Source organism: Ambystoma mexicanum, chromosome 13 (genome assembly GCF_040938575.1).
Source record: "Ambystoma mexicanum isolate Mex_15411 chromosome 13, UKY_AmexF1_1, whole genome shotgun sequence".
Taxonomy (NCBI): domain Eukaryota; kingdom Metazoa; phylum Chordata; class Amphibia; order Caudata; family Ambystomatidae; genus Ambystoma; species Ambystoma mexicanum.
The window spans coordinates 73302697-73329621 of NC_090938.1; the positions used below are offsets into that span (position 1 = coordinate 73302697).

The window sequence follows — 26925 nt, forward strand, 5'->3', positions numbered from 1 at the left end:
ACACCCAAACCCCCTTTTGACAATGGCAATTGTAATTTACATAACTTCAATCAGGGAGGCTTTAGGTCCCACCGGAAGCTCTGAATTATCCTATCTAGTTCCAACCAGAATTTTTTCTCGATATCCAGAGGTATCATGCCTAAGACACAGTTTATCCTTGGTGCAGAAAACCATTTTCAATGCATTCACCTTACCCCAAAGTGACAGGTGTAGCTGCCTCCACCTTTCAACGTCTAATTTAAACGAACAAACCATATTCATATTCTCCTTAATAAAATCATTAAGTCCCGGCGTTATCCACACTCCCAAATAGAAGACCTTACTAGCACACCATTTAAATCCCAACTCTGGGACTAGACTTTTGTTGCAAATGTGAGTTAGGGGTAGGCCCACCGATTTTGACCAGTTTATTTTGTACCCCGAACACCAGTTGAATTCGGAAAAAACATTCATCACTTTTGGAAGAGATTGTTTAAGGTTCCTCAGTACCAGAAGCAGATTGTCGGCATATAACCAAACTTTTGCTGTAAACCCCAACAACTTACCCCCTGTATTTCTGCATCTGAACGCAGAGCTATGGCCAAAGGCTCAATCGCAATGACAAATAGTAACAGCGAAAGTGGGCATCCTTGTCTCGTGCCCCTCTCTAAATTGAAAGGTTCAGATCTCTGCCCATTTGTATTGACATCCGCAGTCGGGCAGGTTTAAAGCAATTTCACCCCGGATCTAAACTGGATGACAAAACCCATTTTTTCTAGGATCTTAATAGAAATTCCCAATTGGCCCGATCAAAAGTTTTTTCGGCGTTGAATGATAGGACCGCCGAATCGTCCAGACAACCTGTTGCTTTTGATATAGTGTGTAATAACTTCCTGATATTACTTGAAGTTTTCCTCTCCCTCACAAAGCCCGATTGGTCCCGGTGTATCAACTTTGCTAGCAATGATTCCAATCTCATCGCCAAAACTTTGGCCAGAATTTTGTTATCCACATTGATTAAACTTATTGGCCGATAGCTTGATGCAGAAATGAAATCATAGCATGCCTTGTGGTACTTGGCAACAAACCTTTCGATAGAGAAGTGGTAAACATGCTCAACAGAGTGAGGGCAGAATTAGCTTCGTATAAATTCTACCGGCAATCCATCGGACCAGGGGATTTAACGGTATTCAATCTAGCAATTGCTGTCCTGACCTCATCCAGTGTAATGTCTCTCAAGAATTTTTGCATTAACCTCTGAGACCTTTGTGATCTCCAAATTAATAAAATCCTCATCAGAACCATTGACATTTGCCTCATTTTTGTATAGATCTGCATAGAACGACTGAAAGACTTCATTATTTCTTTAGGTTTAAAAGTGATCTTCCCCATCGTTACCTCTGACTGTCGCGATTGCACGGTGTGATTCTCTTCTTAATTTGAAGGCTAACCACCTGTCACACGTCTCCCCTTTCTCAAAATCAGTACATTTCTGATTAAAATATCTCTTTTCCATACGTACCGCCAATCGAGTTTTTAAATTCCTTTTTTAATCTCAATAGTTCTGGGATCAAACCATTATATGCCTGGCCCAACATTAATTTCTGAGCAATATCCTTAATTTTTGATTCTAGATCTTGTTGTTTCCGTTCAAATATCTTTCTCTGCCCACTTGCCATGCCAATCATAATACCTCTCATCATACACTTAAATGCCCCCCCACATCACATCCACCACAACTTCCCCAATGTAATTTTCTTTAAAAATACAAATCAGTTTCAGCCAAAAGTGTATCCAATATTTCCTTGCTGTCTAACAATGTGGTGTTTAACCGCCACGTAAACTGCTTTTTCAAAGCTGAGTCAATCTTCAAACGCATTATTAAGTGCGCGTGGTGTGTCAGCAGAATATTTCCAATTTCGCTTGCCACATAACTTTCAGACATTTTCCGACTCGTAAACAGCATATCTAACCTAGAATAGATTGCATGCGCTCCAGAGTAAAAACTGTATTCCCTGCTCAATGAGTTCTCTGACCTCCAAACCTCATTCAAGTTGTGTTCTTCTAATAAGTCACTCAGAGATATCGATTGTGCATCTAACTGTTGGCTTTGTCTTGAAATGCTTCTGTCTAAACCTTGATCCAAAACTGTGTTAAAATCACCACCTAATATAATATTTCTACAACTCAGATTCTGTACAGATTGAACAACTTTTCTAAAAATCGTTCCATTATCAACTGAGGGAGCATAGCAATTGCAAAAAAAAAAATCACCTCTGTACCATGTATATTAACCAGTAGTGCAATCATTCTTCCATCACTATCAATGACTTCTTTCAAGACTTTCATTGGAGCATTCTTCCTAATAAATATCGCTACTCCTCGCAATCTCATATTGAATGGCAAACCATACACCTTGCCAATCCAACCTTTTTTCAAATTTTCAAGTTCCCCATGTACAAGATGCGTCTCCTGAATGAAACACACATCACTTTAAATCATTTAAATATGTCATTATGTTCTTTCGTTTGTGAATGTTGTTCAATCTATTTACATTCCACGTGACCACACGCAGTTCATCATCCATCTTTAATCCCTTGTCCAACCCGTAGCTATCAATAGATTCTAATCTGTAGAAGTGATATTTAAATGTGAACTCTAACCCACAAGTTCTGAAATAGATGCAAAACACAAAAAGCAACGCAAAAACTAAACTAATATAATACACTGTAAACTGTCCAGCCCTGGACACCTCTCCCTAACTTTTAACCCCTATCCTAATCCAATAAATTACATTATGTGTTTAATCATTGCTATTCCTAAAAATAAAGATAATAGCCTCTTTAGCCCAAAGTTTCCTTATACATTTCGCCTAATTTTATCTAGTAAATTAGCTATCATCCATCTAACCTCCATTTCGCCAGTACATCACCCGCACCGCATCCAAATGCCATCCATAAGCCCGTTTAACTTAAAGGGATAGTCCAGTAAAAAAATGTATTTTAAAAATAGATAGGCAACATAAAAAAAAAATACTAGCACTTTTTTTAAAAAACTTCCTATGTAAAATTTTGAGCTATTCAAGCTCAAAATTCGCAAAAGCAAGCACATGGGCGCATCCATTTTGTGAAATGGATGCCCGCCTGTGCTGGCTTTTGCGGCACTAATGAAGGAAAAGCCAGCCAGCTGTAGTAAACAAAAGCTACCGCTGGGTGGCTTTCCTTCATTGGTGCTGTACGCGGAGGACGGGGATCGGATACCAGACCAGGAAAGCTGCAGCTGAATCTCGGTAAGTGTTATTTATTTTTTTTTAAATAATAAGCACTAGCTGCGGTTTTTTTTTCTACGTTTTCCGGGCTGGAGGAGCCCGGAAAACTTAGAAATAAAACCGCAGCTTTAAAAACGTTGTATTTATGTTTGCGGTCGCTTTTGAAGCGACCGCAAACATAAATACAACGTTGTGTCTGAAAACGCTGCGGTTTTTCTTTCTGAGTTTCTCAGGCTCCTCCGGCTCGGAGGAGCCTGAGAAACTCAGAAAGAAAAACCGCAGCGTTTTCAAACACAACCGCGTTGTGTTTCTGCCTGCTGTGGCTATCACTTTGGCTCTAGCCACAGCAGGCAGAAACACAACTCGGTTGTGTTTGAAAACGCTGCGGTTTTTCTTTCCGAGTTTCTCAGGCTCCTCCGACCCGGAGGAGCCTGAGAAACTCGGAAAGAAAAACCACAGCGTTTTCAAACACAACGTTGTATTTATGTTTGCGGTCGCTTCAAAAGCGACCGCAAACATAAATACAACGTTTTTAAAGCTGCGGTTTTATTTCTAAGTTTTCCGGGCTCCTCCAGCCCGGAAAACTAAGAAAACAAAACGCAGCTAGTGCTTATTATTTTTTTTAAAATAAATAACACTTACCGAGATTCAGCTGCAGCTTTCCTGCTCTGGTCTCCGGTCCCCGTCCTTCGCGTACAGCACCAATGAAGGAAAAGCCACCCAGCGGTAGCTTTTGTTTACTACAGCTGGCTGGCTTTTCCTTCATTAGTGCCGCAAAAGCCAGCACAGGCGGGCATCCATTTCCAAAATGGATGCGCCCATGTGCTTGCTTTTGCGAATTTTGAGCTTGAATAGCTCAAAATTTTACATAGGAAGTTTTAAAAAAAAAGTGCTAGTATTTTTTTTTAATGTTGCCTATCTATTTTTTATATAAAATGTTTTACTGGACTATCCCTTTAAAGTATACTTACAGTACTTTCCCTACAATTTTACCTAAAAAGAATACTAATGAGACCCCCGCATCCTTATCAACCCTTCCCGTTAACCTCTCATCCAGTTGTCATTTCAGGACATATATTGTGCGCAATAAATAATAATGTCAATCATTTATGCAAAAATGAAATCCCCAGCTTCTCAAACAACTACAGGAAGTGTTGTCCCAATGCACCACTAGACCTCTTCTTATATTATCTAGATTCAGCATCGATAAAAACCTATTGCATATATTGATAGATATCCTATCATTTCCTCACTCATATAACCCATGTAATCTTGTGATTATCCTGACCTCAAATTCCAAATGAAAGTACATTGAGACTACCCAAACCCCAATACTGACCCCAAAACAATCAATTCCCTCAATGTCCTTTCCGTCAATTCTCACATTTGGCAGACAAATTTAAATCAATATTGGTGCTCCAACCTGAAGGTACCCATAAACCAGTTTGTACTCCAATTTAAGACATGCATTCAACAGACATCAAAATCACCCCTTATATTCTAATATTCCATTTTGATACAATTATAAAGGAAACCATGCAGATGTGTCAAAACATGAATCATTCTTTCTGGATGATCACTGGCTCATAAGGGCCTTATATCAAAATTAATTCCAACTAATAATATCATTTGTGACATTCAGAAAATGATAAGCCTGTAGCAGCTCAGCCCAACCAAGTCTCGTCGAGGTAGATGGAAAAAGACCCTCAGTTCTCTCTTTTATGATGCAGCATTATGTCAAAGCAAGGGAGTTGCTTAATCAACTTCCACTGAAACGCCAAACACAAAAGCCCATGACCTATGGTCTCCGCTCTGGCAGGTAGTAGAAGAAAGTCGTTGGAGTTTTCTTAGTAATTCATATACTAATTCCTACTCTGCTGAATCACCAACATTCATGAAGTTGACCTTAACAGTACATTGTGAAGCGCAAAGTACTTCGCCCTCCATCCGCCTGCATGCAGCTCTTCCCAGTCCAGATATAATAGCTTCCCCACCAGTGACTGTCCCCACCCTCTTATGCTGCCCTAGATGATATTATCAAAGAATATAGCCTGGACTGGTGAAGTTGGATGCAAACGCTGAACAGAATTTACAACATTCGGGACCTCAAACAAAGACACTGGAAAGGTCACTTGCATTTTGGAGACTAATCACAATATGTCCTGACCTTCACAGAGAAATCGAACACTGAAATCACTACTGAGGACCAAATATGCCATGGTGAAGATGGCCTATATGAATCTTGCCAATGGTGTGGATTTTGTTCTTGTTGGCCCTGCAATCCATGACTCTGCAGTTTTGGACATGAGGCTGGTTGGTTGGCTACCAAACGACCTTTGAATCCATTCACATCAAGAATACCTTTTCTGTTCGGTATAAATTGGTGACTTCCATCTGCATATCACTGTGCATGAAGGATCAGAAATGGAGGCCTGAGGATGCCTCTCCTGCACCACAAGCTGGAAATAGGGATTGGCTTTGACGTTGCATTCCGAAGCGCAGACACATCCTTTTCACCCCTGCCCTAGTGTATGTCTCCAGGACAAGCTGTATTCATGTATTAGGCAGGGCCACAGCACAAGAACATGGGAATCCACTAGAATTCGCATTTACCAAAACGCGACAAAAGTGTGCATTTTGAAGCCGTTTTTGCTGGTCTTTAGAACTTTCAATACGTCTTGTTCCTCCTTAGCAGTTTACAGGCTATATGCTGACTAATGGATTTTGAAAGCATTTTGAGCACTTGTGTCTTTTGGAGCTCATTTGTTTATCTCTTAACCTATAAAACGGTGGTAATCCTTCCTTATATTTTAGGGGCTGGAATTTAACTTCAAATGCAATTTGAGCATTTTGGTGTGTTTTGTACCTATTTTCCCCCTCTGTTTCAATACATTTTGATCTTGCCTCGTGTATTGCCAATAACCGGAAGTGTTAGGAATACATCAGGATTCGAATTCCCAAAAGCTCAGAAACTATATGCATAATGTGGCTGTAGAGTTGTTCGAAACCGTCCAGGATTATTTACCAAAACGTGATGACATGTAGGAAGGAAGAAGGCAGCGGGAAGAGGAGAGAAGGCAAGTGAGAGGAAGGGAACGGACACAGGAACACGGTGTAAACCCGAGAGGTGAAATGAGTAGGGACAGAAAAGAAGAATTCCGCTGAGGAGATGCAGCTGATATAGTCTTCTTAGGAGAGGAGGAGCAACCAAAGGCACAGACCCATCCGCCCGACAGAGGACAGCACTGACACCCCGACAGGGCCGCGTACGGACCCCGGAACGCACGCAGACTTCCCAAGCCTACATGTTTCCCAAAGCCCCTACACAGCCCCACCAAAGCGCCAATGCCGCCCCGTCAAACGGCCACATCCGAACATCAAAGCCCCCGCGGGCCTGGCCCCCCACCCCACAGGCAACGCCAGTATCCAGGAGGCCCTCAGCACTACGAATCTCCAACAAACTCACCGGACCAAGGACCCCAAGCCTTTCGGCACAGCACATTTTGTTCATGTGGGCAACCTACAGATTTGGGCCTAGGGTATCGAAGCCAGCAAGGAAAACGGGGAACCCCATGCATTTCTGAAAAGAGGACACCAGTGGGAATCCACAGAGGTCTGATTTGCGAACATCGGCCCAGAATCTAATACCCAGAACCCCCCGGCAAAGTCCAAATTTGGGGGTAAAAACCTCAATTTTCAGACATTTCACTCTGCTCACCCACCAAAACACGCCAACACACATGGCCTACCGTCACGCGTTCCCACACGTGTCCCAATGAAAACGGTACCTCACATGTGTTGGTGCACCAACCTGGGCACCAAGGGGAAAGCCTAAAAGACCCCTAACCCCAAGTCTTTTCCGACAGCTGAATTTCACGTTTTTTTCCAGACGGGCACACCATACAGATATGGGCCTAGGGTGTCCAAGCCACCAAGGAAAACACGGAACCCCATGCATTTCTGAAAAGAGGACACCCGTGGGAATACACAGAGGTCTGACTTGCACGAAGCGGGCCAGAATATATTACCCAGAATCCCTGACAAAGTGAAAATTGTGTTTTTCCCCACCAAATATCACACTTTGCCGCGGTTTCTGGGTAAAAGATTCTGGGCCGATTTGCGCAAAAGAGCTGGGTGTCTCTAGGGCTCTAAGACTTACCCACGCTGAACTAGCAACAGCCTTAGGGACTCTACAAGATTGACAAGCAACCTGGCCAACCGGCAGCTAGAACAACATGGGTTAAAATTCCCCAAGATCTACGACCATGCCTTGATAAAAACCCTTCTTGGTTGAAACAAGTGTCGGCGGACCACCTTCCTTTTACCATATGTCCACATTCTGGACAATAAAAACCACATGTGAAGACACGGCAACCTGCATGAGATCCTTTTTATTTACAAGGGTCAAATATAACTTACTGCAAGGTAACCAGGACATTATATATGATTTACTTACCTTGAATAAGCTCTGTGCCAATAAGCATTCCCAAAGTCTTACTTTCCTTAGAAACTGTCCTACCATTCCAACAGAATGTAGATAGGTTAACTTAACTCACCTGTAAATGGGGTTCCCCCTCTTCCCAAAAGTAATGTTGTTGGTTTAACTTTATTATTCCTGTTAGGATAATTGTAGGAGCATCCCCTTATTGGGTGTTTTTTCCCTGTGACTTGCTCTTAGCCTGTACAGAATGAGACTGCTTAGGTCATGCTTACCTTTCAGGTTGCTGGTAGGTCCTTGAACAAGTACAGAGGTGTTGCTTTCCTTGTGTTAGCTGCGTGCCTTCCAAAATTAAGTTAAGTTATTGCTTCCATTAGTCTGTTAATTGAAAAGCAACTGCAATTAAATATTACACCCCAAGGTCCAACTCCTAGCATAACTGTTAACCTGAATCCGTTATAGGTGTTTTACTGTTCATAGAATAAATGTTCCACTATTCTGAAAATCTGGGAAAGTATATTGTCCAGTTGACTTACTATGTGATTTCTTGCTAAGCGTCACGGTACAACCGATAGGGTCTACTACTCTGGTATTACTGAAAGTAATCTTGGTTTTGACTTCTCCAGAACTACTGTTAGGGGTTACAAATAAGGTTATATGCTTTGGTTTGTGTACCTTCAAGCATAGTGTTGTGTTTCTATAATGTTTTATATGATCTGTGATGGTTCTCATTCCCCCCCCCCTCCCAAGATTTATCTGGGCCTACTTGTATTTAAATAAACCATTTATTTGTACAATACATTGCGTTTCTATGGAACATTTGTTTTACAATTTCTTTGTACGGATTCTACAGCCCTCTCTCCCTCCTAAGATGAGCCTGGCTGCTCAGTCTACGCTACCATATACTCAGGTGATTTAGCCTTATACTAAGAGTGGAGTCTTGTACTATTGGGCATGAATTAGTGTAGTAACCCCATGGGAGACTACACAACATGTGTCCTCTTGGTATTAGGAAACCCACCTTTTGGTATAGGCCTGTACTATACAAGTTGGTAGTGTGACTGAGCAGGCAGGCTTATCTCGCGAGGGGTAAAAGCGAGCTGTAGAGCTGTTGCAATGAAATTCGCAAATACAAGTAACCAACTAACACTCAAGGTTTTAGTTATAAATAGTTATTTAACATCAGTTCTTAAATATGCATTATTTAAAAAGGGCAATATAGGTAACAATCAAATATACTTACAAAACTAGTAGATATTCTTTAGAGACACCTTTTTGCACACTTCCTACACCCTGAGGTGACCACCAACTGGTCGTCCTGCTTCTGGAGGGTCCTTGGGAGACTCCTGGAGCTTCTGGCCAGATTGCAGACTTTGCACTCTACTAGGGATTTTGCGACCCCCCCCCCCAGGCACTCGGTTTCTGCAGCAGCAAAGAAGTACAGCCAGCCGTGGAAGATGGTCTAGTGGAGTTACTCTCAGGGTTAGTTGTTCCCACTAACCCAAGGAAGAAGTTGTCCCTTCCGGAGAATCTCTTGTCGATCAGAAAAAGGAGGTTCAAAACAGCAGCAGGGCTTCACCGGGTAATTCAAAGGTCCAGGAGGATGCAGAAAGCTTTGTTCACGGTTTCTTCCTCAGGTGTTTTTCCCAGTGGTCTACTCTACCTCTAGTCCCAAAACCCTCACCTTTTAAGCAGGTTTCTCCCATTCATGAACAGCCTAGGCTGTCAATCACACAGCAGGGAGGCTTACCTGAAAGGACAGACAGCCAGCCAGCCAATCAGGACTAGGTGCATTCAGGCATTCCTAAAGACAAAGGACAGGGGGGGGTTCGTGAACCTCCTCACTTCCTGCCCTTCCAGACAGACTGGAGCCAGAGGCTGGTTTCAGTATTGAAGCCCGCCAAAGACAAAATGAACAAAGGGCTCAAACCTGGCTTGGCGCACAGAGGAAAACCCAAGAAAGAACACACAAAAATAAAATGGTGAAAAAAGAAGACCAGGCCATTTTGACGAAATGGTCACCCATGAGGCAGAAAAGCACAATGGTAGGAACATTAGACCACTGCCACCAGCCTTTTAAAGTAGTGAGGGTAACAGTTACATGAGTAGGTAGGATAAGGGGCTACTAAGTAACCCCCAGCACTCCACATAAAATGGTGTGTGCTGGACCCACAAAAAGAAAAAGTAAAGTCAATTTCACTTTACTATTCTTGGGAACAGTAATTCACACAAGAAAATGTATTTAAACCTTATGAGAAACCTAAAGGATTTCTCTGTGACACTGCACTGAATGTGCTATGTGTCCCCATACAAAAAGTAGATGCCCAAGCAGTTTGTCAGACTCCAAAAACAAAGGAAACACATAATCCAAATCAGGTCAAAACACACGAGATAGTGAGAAAAAGGGCTCACTCACTCCAAGGTTCAAATTAAAAAATCCTAAAGTCCAGCAAAAGAGCTGGGGGTCTCGAAGGCTGAAGGGAATTGGCACTTAAATTAGAATAATTCTCCCTAACATGTACTGTCTGTTGAATGGTTTTACTAAGCCTTAGTTGGACTACAGAAAAATTGTCCTAACATCTCCCTCTCGGAGAATAAGGGGTACCCATGCCTTTGAATTAATGGCCTACAATTTAGGCGTGACCATGAGCCTCTTATCTCCACCTCGTTTGAGGCTGTGAAAATAGACATGTGATGATCGGTTGTTTGATGACGACATTCACCCTAGGCTGTATCTGGTGTGTGCTTACCAACATGATTAAACACATACAGCCAGGAATTGTGAAGTTCTTGGACTCAAAGAGATACCGCTCTGACACATTACTCTGAATTATACACTTGACACAGGAGTAATCATATTAATGTAGCATGCTAGGCACATTACTCATCTTTAACACCATACTGCTCTATGCCATGATGTAACCATTCAGCCGTCTCAACCCCCTCAACTTAACCAACACCACCACGACTAACATCCACAGGCCCATCTTTCCCCACTCACTGCACTGCTTCCTCACTCAGGCACACTCCTAATTGCCACTCCTCTCCGTTCACGCACTCTACCCCTGCACACCAGCACTAGCCCTACTCATGTAACCCTTTGAAACCTTAGACTAGGAACTCGCACCACTGGCAGACTCAACTCTCACCACTCAAACGTGCACAACCCTATTCTCAGTACTATGCCACCATCTAACTCCAAGACCAAACTCTACTCTAGCAAATCTCAGAAGTCCACACCCAAAGTTGCCAAACGATCTCGACTAAACAAAATTAACTCTGCCCACAATATAAATGCGCCCTGCTTAATGTCTGCTCTCTTACCGCCCAAGCCATTGAAGTCAACAACCTTATCTTAAGCCAGGACCTAGATATACTGGCCATCACAGAAACATGGCTACATGAGGCATCTGGCCCGACCATTGCGCTAGCCCTACCCCCAGGTTATTCTATCCTCAGACAGGATAGACTCACTAAAATAGGAGGAGGAGTTACCCTGATTTTCAAATAGGCACTACCCTTTAGGCCTATAACCCACACCTGGGAGGGTAATGCAGGCATACTATCAGCCAAACTATTACTATCTCACAAACATGCCATTAACATGCACGTCATCTACAGGCCACCAGGTCTCCTGGCTGACATCCAAGGACACATCACCCACTTACTTAGTGAAAATATTTCTTTTTAAAACCACTAAAACCCTACTCCTAGACGACATCAACCTAGGATTCAGTGACCCTCTTGATAAAGCCGCCACCTCACTCACCAAAGACCTGACAGATCTGGGTTCCCCCCAGAAAATCACAACCCCCACCCACGCCAAAGGCTGCACCCTTGATTGGGAGGTTGACCACAATTGTGACTCCACCATCACCTCTAGCACTGCTTACCCTTGGACAGACCATAACTGCATTCAATTCACCATCCCCACAGCTCCAAGAACCAAAATCACCACACCTGCTCCTGCTACTCTAGCAGGAAGTGCTAAAAAGCTAACAGCAAATAACTTCCGCCCCTATCTCCTCCTTTCTCGCAAGACCCAAACGTCTTAGCTGATATATTCAAGGACACAATCACTTATGCAGTCAACACCATTGCCCCACTAGAAGAAAAGAAGGGAAAAAAAAGTCTCTCCACTCAAACTCCTGGTTCACGGACGAGCTACAAAACCTATGTAACAAACGCCAGGCGCTAAAAAACTGGCAGGCTAACCCCTGTGACACTGCTAAAGAAAGCTTCAAAACTATCGCTAAAAAGTACAAAGATGCCATTTTTATTGCCAAATCTGAAGCCTACAATAGACGAATATCCGAAGCCAATTCCCAATCCAAAGAACTCTTCACTATTTTTAATGAACTCACAGGCCCTCCGATCTGCACGGACGAAATTATTAAAGATGAAGCAAGGTGCAACAGCATACAGGCTTCAATGCTAAACAAAATAGACATGCTACAAAACAAAATTCTAAACCACTACAGAACCCTTCTGAACAGAACAAAAGCCAGCCAGCATTGACTCTGCCAAGCAGCAAACATATCAACTTCCGAAATCGCATTTAAACACATCTCTGAAGCAGAAGTCAGACATTCTTAAACACCTCAAAACCATCGCAATTAAGGGCGATGTATGCCCCCAAGATTATTAAGGATTGTGCCGAGCCACCTGCCCCTCTCCTTACCACCTTCATCAACTCTTCATTTAAATCAGGCCTTGTCCCCGACAGCCTTAAGGAGGTCTGGGTGCGCCCCCTTTTTAAAAAGCCTACACTAGACCCTTACCAGCCTAACAACTACCAGCCCATAACAACTGTCCGGTATCTGCTCAAAATACTTGACAAAGCCGCTCAAAACCAGATCCAATTTTATCTAGAAACCAACTCCATCCTAGGAAAAAGGCAGTCAGGATTTCGCAAAGGGCACAGAACTGAAACCGCTCCGTTAGACCTAGAAAGAAATCAAATAAAAGAAATCCTAGACAACGGCAAGCCCGCCCTCCTCCTCCTCCTTCTAGACCACTCTGATCTCGTGGATCACAAAACCCTCACCACACACCTCACACATGACGCACACTTCTCCGAGCAAGCAGCTACCTGGATCACCTCCTTCTTAGAAGGTAGAGCGATGAAAGTCTCTTCCAACACAGCAAATGCAGCTCTCACCATTTTTCACTGTGGCGTCCCTCAGGGATCTTGTACTGCCCCCACGCTATACAGTCTCTTCACTAAGCCGCTTTTTGATAAACTGGATGCACTTGGGATTGCATACACAAACTATGCTGACGACACCCAAGTGCTCCTTCCTCTAACTGGTTCATACATTCAAGATGCCACTGCCCTTTGGCAAATCTACGCCACTATACTAGCTTGGATGGCCACTAATGGCCTCTGCCTCAACGGGGACAAGACCGATTCTTATTCTTGGCCAAAAATCCACTCTAGCCAAACTAGACTCTCTCTACGCCAACTTCAATAACAACTGCATCATCCAATGCCATCATCTGTTAAGACACTAGGGGTCCATATAGATGCTAAACTGTCCATGAACAAGCAAGTCAGAGCTATTACATCCATGAACAAGCAAGTCAGAGCTATTATATCTGTCTCTGCCTCTGCCCTAAGCATCAAACTCATCAATGCCATCAAACCCTTCTTAACAAAGGACAACTGTCTCCATATAGCTAAAGCTACCATAGGGGCAAAACTTGATTATTGAAATGCACTACTTGCCAGTACCTCCACAAAACCAAAGACTCCAAATCACTCAAAATAACTCACTTAGAGCAGCCCTAAGCATACCAAAAAGAGATATCTCTCAATCAAGAAAATCTGCTCACTGCCTCCCAGTTAAAGACCGCATCACATTTAAAATTCTTACCACCACACACAAATGCATCAACCTCACTGCACCTTCTTACCTCTCAGACACTATCTAGATCCACTTCTGCCAGGCCTACAAGAACATGCTACACCAACCAACACACCATTCTGCGTGTCTACAGAGCTAAAGCTGGAGGAATAGGTTTCCCATATCTAGCCCCCAAGCTATGGAATTCGCTCCCCACTGCACTCAGAGCAGAAACTTCTCTCCCTAAAAATCTGAAAACTGCTCTCTTTAATTAACCTCTCTATTCTCCCTCGTCTCCTCTCCCACCCTATTCATGCTGCGCTACAAACAAACTGTTCTACTATGAGCACATTATGTATGCCTGTTGTGCCATCTATGCAACTAAGTTGTGGTCTCTCTGTTCTGCTATCTATGTAACTAAGTTGGAAACCCTCACTGCAACAAGCTGTTGCGTGCTATACAAATCCGAATAAATAAATACATTTAATACGACACCCTATCTTCCGAGGGCTCTTATTCTCATTACACAAGCTAGAGCAAAAGTAGATCTACTATAAAATCACACTAATGAACAAGGTTGCCATGTGGGCAAAGAGCATGTTTGAATAGATAAATACAAAAAGTGGTTGTTGTAATTTAACAGCATGTGTAACCTTGGAGCTATGCTACACTATACTACACGCCATCATTCTCAATGCACGCAGCAAGTCCTCACGTTTAGAGCAGAATGTGCTTCAAATGAAACTGCGCCTTCTGGGGTTTACGAGTTCTGCTTAGCTGAGCCTGGCTGTCTCCTTCCTGATAGGACTCCTCTGTACTCTTCCCCAGCCCTTCTGGCCTCGATGGATAGGCAAGTCTGCTGAGCACTTCTTCCTCTTTTTGCTTGGGCCTTACATGTGTGAATGAACATGGTTCCCCTGCCCATGTTCGTGAGTCATATCCGCTATATAGAAGAGTAAGGGCTAAAGCTCAACGTGTCACTGTGCTCGTTGAGTAACATCTCCTATGTACAACTCCATTAAGTGGGTTTTAGTACCGCTCAGTGAGAGTTTTGTACTTGTTCAGTGACTGCTTCCACTGTATTCTATGGGCCTTGCCTTAGTGAAGAGAGAGTTTGGTCGCTTGTTACTTCATAGCCTTGCAGACGTGCACCATGCTTCTATTTGTGTCTGCTCATTTCCTGTCCTTGAATCCTTATCAGATATAATACTCAATGGTGTGAATTCAACGCTTGCACTGACTGAAACAGGTAGCTCTCTGCCATTTTGGGGTTTGCTCCTCTGCCGGAACGGGAAAGCACCGCTTCCTGGACTTTGGTTAGGAAAAGAAATATTCTTCCAGCCAGCGTGCACCCTAGCCTTCAGTACAAAACGTGTGCTGTATGTTTGACGGCCATTCTTCGGCTATCAATGGCTACAGGCATGCATGATGTGAAAACAGCTGCCATCTACATTTGTCATTGTTTCACTGGCTATAGGCCACATGATATGTGAAGAAATGTCTTACCGTAGGCTTTTATTTCATATCACCTCATGAGTCATAAGGACTCCTAAGGCAGAGCACAAAGGCAGAGCCACAACCTCAGTCAGGATTTGGATTAGGCCTAACTAGGAAAAGAGAGAAAACAAGTCACAAATCCTGAAACGTCTGTGAAAACTGCAGGGTGTTGGGGGGGTTACCACCATTTTCTGCACTCCTAGTTGTGGTGCATTTATTAGGTGCATTTGTCCCTGTGAATTTACCAACAGGACCCCTCTGTGCAAGTGTAATTGCACATTGAGAATGTTGAGGGACTCTTGAAAATCCCTCATGTTGGTGCATGAAACTCAACCAACTGTGGTTTTTGCTGCATGGGCTAGTCTAAAATGCAAATCGAACCCAGTGGCCTGAACAAATGAGCAACCTGGATGAAGGGGAAGCAGGAGGATACTTTTGTTATTTGATTGGACATAAATAACATTGTGTGTCCTTTCATAGGCAAAACTATTACTGCCTTTAACCTGCAGTTGTCCAATAAGCAGAAAGGCGGGGGTGGCACCAATGCCACACCTCTTTGGAAAACTGCTTGCCACTAACTAAATTCTGCACTCTGGTTCGAGAATGTTAAAGTCATAGTGCAATAGTTTAATAAAGCGCACCAAATTCATCTTGAAGGCTGCAAGTAACATTTTAAGACATTGGGTGCTAGAAACAAATATTTACAGTTCACTTACCTGAATCAGAGGCAACGAGGATACCCTTTTCAGACACCCAGGTGACATCCGCTACCCCGGCTTCAGTTTGTACACCAGCAGTACAAAAGCCCTCATTTGGGGCCCGAGAGGCGTCCTTAAATACCCAAATGGATCCTCCCCAGCAGCGGCCACTCAGACCAGAGGCACTCAGGAGCAGCATGCCATCTACAAAGAAAGGAAACAATTGTTACTGTAATTCTTTCGATGTCTATGTGCTCAGAGACACTAGGCATGTTCCTGAAACATTACATGGAAAGTACGCGGTCCTGACTGCTCGCTTGTGCCGATGGCAAACCGATGCCACCAGAAACGTTACGATTGATCGATTAGGAAATCGTTAATTTGGATCAGAAAGACAAAATATGCAATGCAAGTTAAAGGAAACACAAAAACCAACCATTGCAAGTGTTACAGTAGATCGGTATAAAGGCTCCGTTTTAGGATCTGGATTGTGTGGACAACCTACATCTATGTAGGACATTCTACTGAAGTCTAGGCAACAAGGCTCTCCTAGGAGGTAGTGTGCATATTGCTTTGATCAGTGAAATTGTATTGGGTACTGCAGAGTTATTTTTCAGTTGGAAGCTACAAACAGTGGCACTGTAGCTAACTAGATTATACGACAGTGGGCCACGGAATAGTTATGTCAAGAAAAAACAAGTATCTGCCGTTTCATCCAGTCTTCCACCATAGTCTAAAGATACATTTGGGGTAAGTCAGTCACATAATGCTTCGGTGCTCCAGATAAGATTTGGAGGTTTGAGTATTTTACTCCCCATTTTTTTTAAAGTTGGGAGTAAAATGTTTTTTTAGGGCGTCAAAATCTAAGTCCAATTCCCAAAAGGAGTATTTTATAAATCGGTAAAAATAGGATTTAACGCGAAAACAGAAATGTTTTTGTAATAATTATTTCTTTGCACCTAGTTATTCATATACATTACAATATGCATGTTTACGTCTTCTGATCAGGAAGTGATAATAGTTTCTTCCCAATCGTACTATGTGCACTACTGATCCCAACATATCCATGGAAGCTATGTGGGTGAAAGCAGGGGGACAAGCATTTAAGGGTGCGTTTCCAATTTCTGTTACGAGTATTTTTTCTCCCCATTTTAATTTTTTGGCCATATTTGCCTATTTCTAGGGAGCAAAAGTGGCTGATACATTTCATATAATGCAGCCCTACAGATAAGGGGTGTATCTGTAAAGTCAATTCCAGGTTGTCACAAAACACTTGCACAGATCTAAAGTAATTTCTTGTAAAAATAGAATTTCAGTTCTTGAAATATTACAATACAATTACAGGGTTCAGGATTGCTGAGAGCCATTTAGCTCCTTCTAGCCTAAGAGAGCCTGGTTAGCTTCAACCAAGAAGCGCCCCAGAGCTACGTTTTGCCACCCAAGCCAACCGGCAGCTTATAAACATGCAAATGTCACATTCACTGAATGTTAATAAAGAATAAGGACACATTACGGGCAAATGGTTAAGTGCGTTTCTCCCGTGGAAGTTAGATTTGCAGTGCGTTGTGCACTCATTCCATGTGCCCAAGCAGTAGCTCCTGCCTACTGGGTGATGCACGATTGCAAGGAGTTTGTTTTAGCTCCTGCTCAAATTCTAATTTTGAACCTGGAATTATGTACAAGAAACGCACAGATACATGTGGTGCCACAAAGTCTCCATGACTGTGCACCAGTGCTGTAAAGAGATCTCTGCAGGGTAGAATAGAGCCACTCCTTCTAATACAGCTTACCGCTTAGTACTGTTGAGCAAGTGTTGTTTAGCTGTGGCCAACATTTAAGACAAACGGGACTATTTTCATCATGGCAGCAACATTGCAGGCCAAACTGCAATCGAAGCAAGACCGATTATTCAGGGTAGGTAGAGGAATGGGTTGGGGAAATACCAGATATCCAACAGTCTGTTCCAAGCTGCCATTGAATTGGTGGAGTCCTTTCTATGGGATATAGGTACTGTACTGGGCTTAAAGAAGCGATTCATCAAGCGGGAGAACAATCTGCCCAAATATTAACTGATTTGGTCTACATTTGTGGGCTTGCATGCCCAGTGACCTACTACCCAAGGCTGGGCTAGTGAACACACACAAACCCCGCCCCACCTATTCCTGCACACCCCTTATGCTCATGTTTTTTTAAGCTTCCATGCCATCTTCACCATTTACTGGGAGGCACGAGTGACCGTCTGTCAATGAATGATGGGATTACTTGCTGGTACTCTTCATTATTCCTACTCTTACTTGTTACAGTACTTACTCATGAGGTATCAAACCTCCTTAACAAGAACACTTTATGTATGTCCCCTCGACCTTATTGAGTAGAATATCCAGAGTATCCCAGCATGGATACGTTTATTAGTAGCAACCAAGATGCAGATATCCCTTAAAACCTTTCCCGGGAGGGAGCATTGAGTCTTAATTACTGTGAAGAGGAAGAACAGCACTGGAAGTGATGGAGGTCAGTATGTATACCGATTACCTCCAAATCCCCCAAGTGGAATGTTAGAGAAATCAGACTCGGACAAGAAAGTATGCTCAGTGCACACCCATCACCATTTTATTCATGTATCACCTATGCCATATTTCTACACTACTCCTGAAGCAAAAGAATTGTGCCAAATGATCCTGCTCCATTTGTATGCAGGCGATAATTTATTGTACATGTGGTACAGTCTGCAAATGTCACGGTCCTGCAAATGTTCCATAAGGAAACCCCCCTAGCCTCTGCTCCCGGGGTCAATATTGTGGACCTTTCATGGAATGATGTTGGCAGAAGAATGCCCAAGACCTTCCATGCCAGCATAGTTACCTCTTGGATCCAACGAAAGACATTGGGAACCAATGCCTTTGTCCCTGGCCAGGCAACCCCCCCCCCCCCACAAGGTTACCAACTATCCTATCATCAAATTACTGTTTTGTTCAAGAAGGTCAATACTGTTGGTTCAACATCCAGAGTATATCACAGACTCCTCTAGCGATGCTGGATTCTGAGATGCTGGTAGACCCACTCCTTGTGGCTGAGGCAATTTGAATACAACTTCGTCACAAATGTTGGTTCACATTTTCAGAACAATGCAACAAACTGTACCACTAAGTCTAATAGATTGCATGTCATTTGCTGCAATTTCCCTTAACCACCCTGATGTGATTGCCACCAGGAACACATCTTTAATTGCCAGGCGTTTTGGATCTGTTGTGCCAACTGGTTCAAATGGAGCCTTATGAAATGCCTTTAACAAAGTGCACAATTAGCACTCAACACTAGCTATTGATGTGTTACTCTTGGAGAGAAAGACATTATGTGCTGTGTGTATGCATAGCACTGAGGTGTTGAATGGTTTTAAATGGCTGGCTAGTAGCTTTTGCAATTTGAACGTTTGCATTCTCTTTAGCACCAACGTAAATCCCAAAGGGCCCCCCTTATATAGCGTAGAATCAATGGAACTTCTCAGCAATTGGTGCATCGGTTTCTCATTCTCTCAATCCACCTAACATGGTCTCTAAATTCTCATATGGCCGCCCACTTCCCCCTCAGGGATGGAAATGCCAGCAGCATGCCAAAGCCTTCATTTAAAAATTGCATAATCACTTGAATTGTACTATGCATGCCAGCAAATCCTCCTTTTTGCATCACTTTGTAAAATTCCTCCATATCTGGTAACACACCTTAAGAGTCCCTGGCCTCTCACTGTTATCTGCAGGGTCACAGCTTGCCACTGCAACCGTTCCCCGTCAGCTTCCAGGATCCTGGCGGCTTGGGAGACTAGAACCCCTGGGTTCGGAATAAGAGGGTTCAGGAAAGAGACGTCAAAGCATAGGGACTACGGCGAGCTCCATCACCAGCAGAAAGCATGACCTTCTGGGCCAGAATTGTACCAGGAGAATTACATCCATTGAAGAGACTGATCAATACTTTGGTAATCAGAGGTAGATTTACAAATGCATCTAATATACCTTCTGGCCACTGTATGCTCGTAGCATCTACCACAAACTCTCCCAGTCAAGGGAACCTGGACTAAGACAGCTGTATTTTTGCATTGTCAAGGGATGCAGACAATTGTGGGACTGGAGTTTTGGCATAGAACTTGCTATATCTCTATACAATTCCCACGTGGCTGAAGGTAACATTCTGCTTAACTGATTTTCCAATGTTTTTTCTCTCGCCCCCCGGACCCCTGATATGGGCCTCTCACACTAACAGTTGGTTCATCTCTGCCCGTAGGACCCTAGGGGTTTGCCAAACCCTGCCCTTCCTGGGACCCCTTGCTTGTTGATGAATGCTATAGCAGCTCTATTATCTACCATAACTACCATGCTCTATCCCTGTAGTGAAGGAACAAGCACATGTATGGCCCTGCCTCCAGCAGCCAGCTCCACCCCAATAGCCAGAATTTGCTGCGTCCTGTGCAGCCAATCTTTCCTGAGGAGTGTGATTTACCAATGTGCACCCCCTCACCCCGACCCGAGCTTGCTGACATCAGTGGTAACCGTGATCAGCCAGGACTGCCTTAATGAAATCCTTTCAGTAAATTTTCCATTTGCAGCCAACAGTGCAAGTGGAGTTTCAATTCTCATGGGACGAGGATTGTTGCTTCAAAATCCTTTGGCTCCATTATCTAGTGTGTGTAGGTGCGGCAGCAGAAGCCGTGTGGGCAACAATGTGTGGCACTGAACTGCAGCAAAAATGGTGGCGTTATCGACTGTAACCCCAAATTCCTGAACAAAGTCTGAAGCCTAACAACTTTTTCTTCTCCCATCCAAAACCATGCTCCTTTGAATTCTCCCATTGATGTCTAGAACCATGCTCCTTTGAATTTCAGGTCTTGCAATCGGTTGCAACATAATTTCTCCCAGTTCATAATGAATCCCAGCACCTCGTGCATCATGCACGTGGTCTCCACCTGCAGGAGCAGCTGCTCCTGGGATGAGGCCCTAAGGACAACCATCCAAATGTGGAAACCTCTATATCCCCTTTGCAAACAGAAAAACTCTGTTGGTCCCAACAGATCAGTACATGGCCGATGGCATCGTGAAGGTCTACATATGCCAGGAAGCACTCTTGCCTCACCAGAAACATCTTCTGCAAGCTCTCCATCTTGAACTTGTATAATTGTTGCACTACCCATAAAGCTGTATCTATTAGGGCAGACGCGCATGTGGCTGCTCTTTATGACAAAGGGACCCTGTGTACACCCACTTGAAGCATGAATCCACAATGTCCAAAACAGCTTCTTCCAGGACCGTCAATCATCTCCCCACCAAGGTCATAAGAACTGTATCAAGGGGGCGTGGCTTGGAGCCGATGGCGTACAGAGGCTGATCCGCCGAGCTCCGGCCGAGACGCCGTTTCTAGATCCTTTTCGCCGGCACAAGCGAAACTGCAACCAGAGAAAACGATCACGTGGTGGGGGAAGCGGATACCGACAAGCTCTGCTTGTTTAATCAGGAAATCGGACTCCCGTGCCGACACCAGCGGCCCCGGACCACACTCCCTCCCCCGCCCCACAAGAATCCAAGAGGGCGCTGCACGCCATGTAGCGAAGCCTCGGAGAAGAACCTCCGCCAGCGATCACTGCTCGAGTGGGCGGCAGCAAGGAGTGGACCGGAGATCCCACATCGGGGCGCGACCTCCCGTGAAGCATCAGAATGAAGCTAGCGCCAGACTCCTGAGCCCTCGCCCGGCGGCCCCTTCACTGCGCAAAGACCGTCACAGTGAGACCTTCGCGCCATCCCCAGTCCGTGATATGCAGACGCCACCAGCGCCATGAGCAGCCCGAAGGAGTACACGGTCCCAGGAGCCACATCCGACTCCTGCGCTGCAGCCACTCGGCGATGGGAGTGCGGGAGTGTGGACACGGCGGCACTTCTCCCCCCTGAATCTCCCCGCGAGCCAGACACCAGGAGACAAGAACGCCAGCGCCACGGAAGAAGCAGCCGTTTAAGCCTGCACGACAGACCGCAAGTGCCCCCGCAGCATCCAAGAGAGGTACCCCAGCTCACCCCCAGCCCCCTGCTTTGAACTTATTGGGCACGGACCCCTGGGGAGCCCTTCTCAAAACCCTGCAAGTGGGTGTCTAACCACACCACCACCACTAATCCGATCGAGGAGTCACAGGGGCACCACTACTAGTAGTCCTCAAGATAGGGGGGGAAGATAACGGCGCCAGAGGAGCAGCAGTTTTATGGGACTGTATGATTGAGACTGGGAGACCACGCAGAGCCACTGATAAACACTCCTAATCGCTTCCTACCATCAGCACTGAACTTGCAGGCCATAGTAACCTTGGGAACTCTACCAAAGGCCCCGCAGAAGGGACGTAAACTTCTACCCCCAACACCAACCCAGCTTTATCACTATTGGTACTCCAATATGGCCGCCAGGAATAAAGCTACAGCAGCCACCATGGACTCCTTTGTTTCTGCCAAGCCAAAAACCCCCACTCAGGCTAGATCTGGTGCCTCCGAAAACACCCAAACAAGAGAGAGGGAAGTCACAGATAACCACTCCCAGGTCCCTCCAGAAGCGCCCCCCACCTGGTTCGCATCCCCGACCAATTATTGCCAAAATACTAAACTTTCAAGATAGGGAAACTATTTTAAGACACTCCAGGGAAGAAGGCCCTATTGAACGAGGGGTCTCTAAGATAACCATCTACCCGGACTACACCCAGAAAGTACAGAGAGAGAGGAATTATTTCGTACCGATCAAAGCAAGGCTCCGCCAACTAGACCTGAAGTACAGGTTGCTCTACCCTTCACATCTGAAAGTTATTCATAAAGGACGAGCGATATTCCTAGAAAACCCAGAGGCCGCCAACATGTGGCTAGAGGATAATCTTGCCGATGGCAGAGACGCTCCACGGAACAAGGACTAAGCTCCTCAGATTACATAAGCAGGACATATACAGCAGTGAAAGTTCACAGTAAATATAAGAAGCCGGATCCCAGAAGGTAATCCAATTTACAGTATGCCATATAGAAACGGCCCTCGTTCGGCCTCGTTGCCGGGCCCCAGCCCCACCCCCAGCGAATAACCCGGTCGGACCAGGCTATTGCCTGACCCAACTCGCGCCTGAATCCCGGATGGGTTTAGACGGCTCGAGAGCGCCCGAGCACCACGACGAAAAAGTAGTCGCTGGGCGCACCAGTTTGAGTTTTGTTATTTGTTCCAACAGTTACACAGTCTTCAAATCAATGCTGCCAAAGAAACATGTGCTGGGTGCAAGAAACGATACAGGAAGCAGGGAACCAGAGCATCCCTCCCTGCGGCCCCCTGATCACGGATCGTCGCCACACCAGGCCTCAGGGAGGGTGCCTCCTGCTGGCCCCGAAACATCGACCCAATGGCGTCACAACTTAACGTGATGACGTGGAATGTGAGGGGGATGGGCTCGTATCTCAGGCGGAACTGCATACAATCTTACCTCCGAAGGAAGAAAGTCTCAATTGCGATGTTACAAGAGACCCACCTCACAGAAGATGCCATGGCCAAATTAGCGGACCGATGGGATGGGACCGTGAGGGGATCCCCCTACTCCAAATACGCAAGGGGTGTGTTCACATGGGTAAACCCGAACGTCCCCTTCCAACTACAGGGATGAGAGTCTGATAAAGAAGGACGATTTGTGATCATATGGGGCACCATTGAGCAGATTCCGATTTGCTTAGTTAACTCATATTTCCCACACCATGGAATACCATCGCACCTCAGAACGATTAGTGCAAAGTTAGCACACCACCGAAGCAGAACTTTTATATGGGGTGGAGACTTCAATTGTGTTATGGATGTTGCTATGGACAGATCAATACCACCTCCCGGACAAGGAACCCAGCAACGTGCGCCCGGGCAGAAACACTAGAGCAACTCAACTTGGTGGCCATATGGAGGGAACAACATCCCATTGATAAGGTCTATTCCTGTTATTCAGCTCCACACAGAGTCCACACAAGAATTGATTACTTATTTATTGATAGAGAACAAATACTATTGGCAGAAACCTCAGCGTACTTAGGTAGATCGGTTTCCGACCATTCCCCAATGATCATGCAATGGCAGCTTAAAGGGCCCAGACCCCCAATTCCCATGTGGAGGATGTATGTCGCGGCCCTCGAGGACCCAGAGTTCAGAGGACCTCGCTGAAAAACTAGAAGAATATATCGACATCAACAAGGGCTCAGTATCTTCCTGGAGCACGTTGTGGGAAGCCACGAAGGTGGTGGCTAGAGGTGAGATAATATCGAAAGCTGGTGGTACCCGCATGCAACTAAAGGCATCCCTTGAGGCACAGGAACTGGAGATATCACGCCTGGAATCTACCTCCAACATCACTCCAGAGGTTGAACTGAAGCTGAAAGAGCTCTGCGAGAATTGCCAATCCTCTTGGGGCAGATTAGAGAAATTCGACTACGCAAAATACACTACCAGGTCCCACAAAGAATCGGACAAACCTGGTAGATTGTTGGCTTGGCTGTGCAGGCGAGAGCACCCAAAGCATCTTCCAATGGAGATAGTGGACGAGGAAGGGTCATCGCACAGGACACTGTTAGAAATTAACGAGGCATTCGCTAAATTCTACTCCAAGTTGTATACCCACGGTACACAAATTCCTAACGATTTAATCATAGATACACTGGAAGAGATAGGCCTCCCCAAGATAACCAACGAACAGAGATGAACTAGAGATGGAGATCACGGCCGAAGATGTGAAAGGAGCAATCAGATCGCTCGCCACCAGCAAGGCCCCCAGAAGTGACGGCCTTCCGTCTGAGTTCTATAAAACATATGAATCTACTCTCACCCCAATCCTACACAAAGTTTATCAAGAGGCCTACGTAAATGGGGTCCTACCGAACACCATGAAGGAGACAATTATTCCCATGCTCAAGCCACACAAACCACCCACTGATTGTGACTCCTATCGCCCCCTGGCCATGCTAAATTATGACAGTAAGATTCTCACCTCCATACTAGCTGGTAGACTCACCAGAGTGCTGGGGTCCATAATCCGCGAAGACCAAAACGGTTTTGTTCCCGGACGCAACACCACAGCTAATCTGAGAAGGCTTCAACATATTATGGCAGAAACTTATGAGAACGATGAAGATCTAACGGTACTTTCACTTGATGCTATCAAGGCCTTCGACTCTATCTACTGGGAGTGGCTTATTGAGGTACTGAGAGGATTTGGGTTTGGCGAGGGCTTCATTAGATGGATCTCGGTCCTATACAACACCCCAACGGCGAGAGTAAAGACAGGCAGAATTGCATCCGAATCTTGGAAAATACAGAGGGGCACAAGACAGGGATGCCCACTCTCGCCTATGTTATATATACTGGGCCTGGAGCCGATTGCCATATACTTCAGGCAACAATTTTTCGACGCTGGCATCAAGGTGGGCAATGTCTATAACATAATTTCGTTATACGCAGATGATGTCCTTTTATACTTAAAAGACCCCAAGGCCAACGCACCAATCACACTAGAGGTACTAGACAACTACGCAAAATATTCTGGGATACAATTCAGCAGACATAAATCTTCAGCATTTCCCTTGGCCGGTCTGAGAGGCCTAGCAGAGACTGATCTCCCAGCTATAGGGATAAAGTGGCAACTTGACAAGTTCCGGTACCTAGGAATTAACGTGAGCCACACTCTGATGCTCACACACGAAACACGGAAACTGCAATAACCGGCCTTCGCCGATCCATGAAATTCTGGTCCAAACTCCCACTGGCAATGGTAGGTAGAGCAGCGATTGTCAAGATGATAATTCTCCCCGGTTCCTATATTTCTTTGTGAACATATGCCACTACGTTAGACCACCCTTCTTCAGAAAGATAAAGGCACTCATAGGGGACTTTCTGTGGGGACCTCACAGGCACAAACTGTCTTTGGCTACCCTATCCCTCCCACACAAGGAGGGAGGAATAAAGCTTCCGGATCTTCAGCTGTACTACCTAGCGGCACAGCTTAGCCACATCACAAAGTGGCTCTCGGATGAATCGTGGGCCGAGCTGGGACTCCTGAGGCAATCTTCTACTAAATTAACACCCAAGGAAACCCTATGGAACCCTCTCCGACAATCCCCTGATGCCCCCTTGGTCGTTGAACTTGGTAGGCAGATATGGGCCAGAACCTGCTACATTAGGCAGGTGAAGCACCCATACTCCCCAGACAATCCCATGTTGGTCGACATGTGCAAATCAGAGACAGACCTACCCACAGCAGGAAGATGGGAAGAAGCTGGCATCTACACATGGGGGGGATGTAGAGACACTAAAGGCCAATGAGGGGCTATCGAGTGGCCAGTTTCTCTGGTACCATCGCATTAAACGAACTGCCAAGAAACAGTGGAACAGCTGGCCAGAGGAACCCACCCCAGACCCGTTGCTACAGGAAATGCACAACCTTACGGATGGTTGGAGACCTATCTTCAGGCTCTACAACAGACTTACTGATAAACCTAATCCCAAAGGTGAGGCATTGAAGGCGAGATGGGAAGCAGATCTTGAAACCACGCTCACAGACAAGGAATGGGAGAGAGTATCAATATATCTCAAAAAAGTCTCAAGAAACTCCAGATTTGGACAGATTCAGCTGAACCTCCTTTACCGAACATATGACTCCCCGCAGGGTGGCCTCCTTCAACAAACAAGCCTCTCCGGCATGCCCATGGTGTGGGAACGACAGTGCGGATTTGATCCATATGTTCTGGACATGTACTACAGCGATCGCACTGTGGTCCAAAGCCAAACAGACCTGCACAGATGCTGGAATGGAAAGATATGAGTGGACTCCAGGGGAATGCTTATTGGGGGACCTATCCTAGACCAAGCAAACTCAAACATCTTGTAAAGCTGATGGACATTTCATGCATTATAGCAAAAAGAACCATAGCTATGGCATGGAAGACGCCAGCCGGCCCCAGACACGAACACTGGTTGAGGGAAATGGAGAGATGGACAGCAGCCGAAACCAGGGCCTGGCAAGATGGATCCAACTCCAGTGGAGATATGGTGAGTGGCACCTTAGACTCCTGGAAGGCCCTCCTGAGAGACATATGCTTCAGCGCAGATCACAAGCCCCCTTGATATCCCCATACACCTCGTTACATCTGATCCATTGCACTAACATTAAGAGGATGA

At 45.1% G+C, this 26925-nt stretch overlaps 1 protein-coding gene across 1 annotated transcript in view; it reads right to left on the reverse strand.

Annotated features, from left to right (window-relative positions):
- Window positions 1-26925, reverse strand: part of WDR77 (WD repeat domain 77) — a 178119-nt gene that overhangs the window by 145087 nt on the left and 6107 nt on the right. Inside the window, exon 2 of the mRNA XM_069633296.1 lies at window positions 15745-15930. Coding sequence (XP_069489397.1) covers window positions 15745-15930 — 186 coding nt within the window. The remainder of the gene's footprint in view (window positions 1-15744; window positions 15931-26925) is intronic.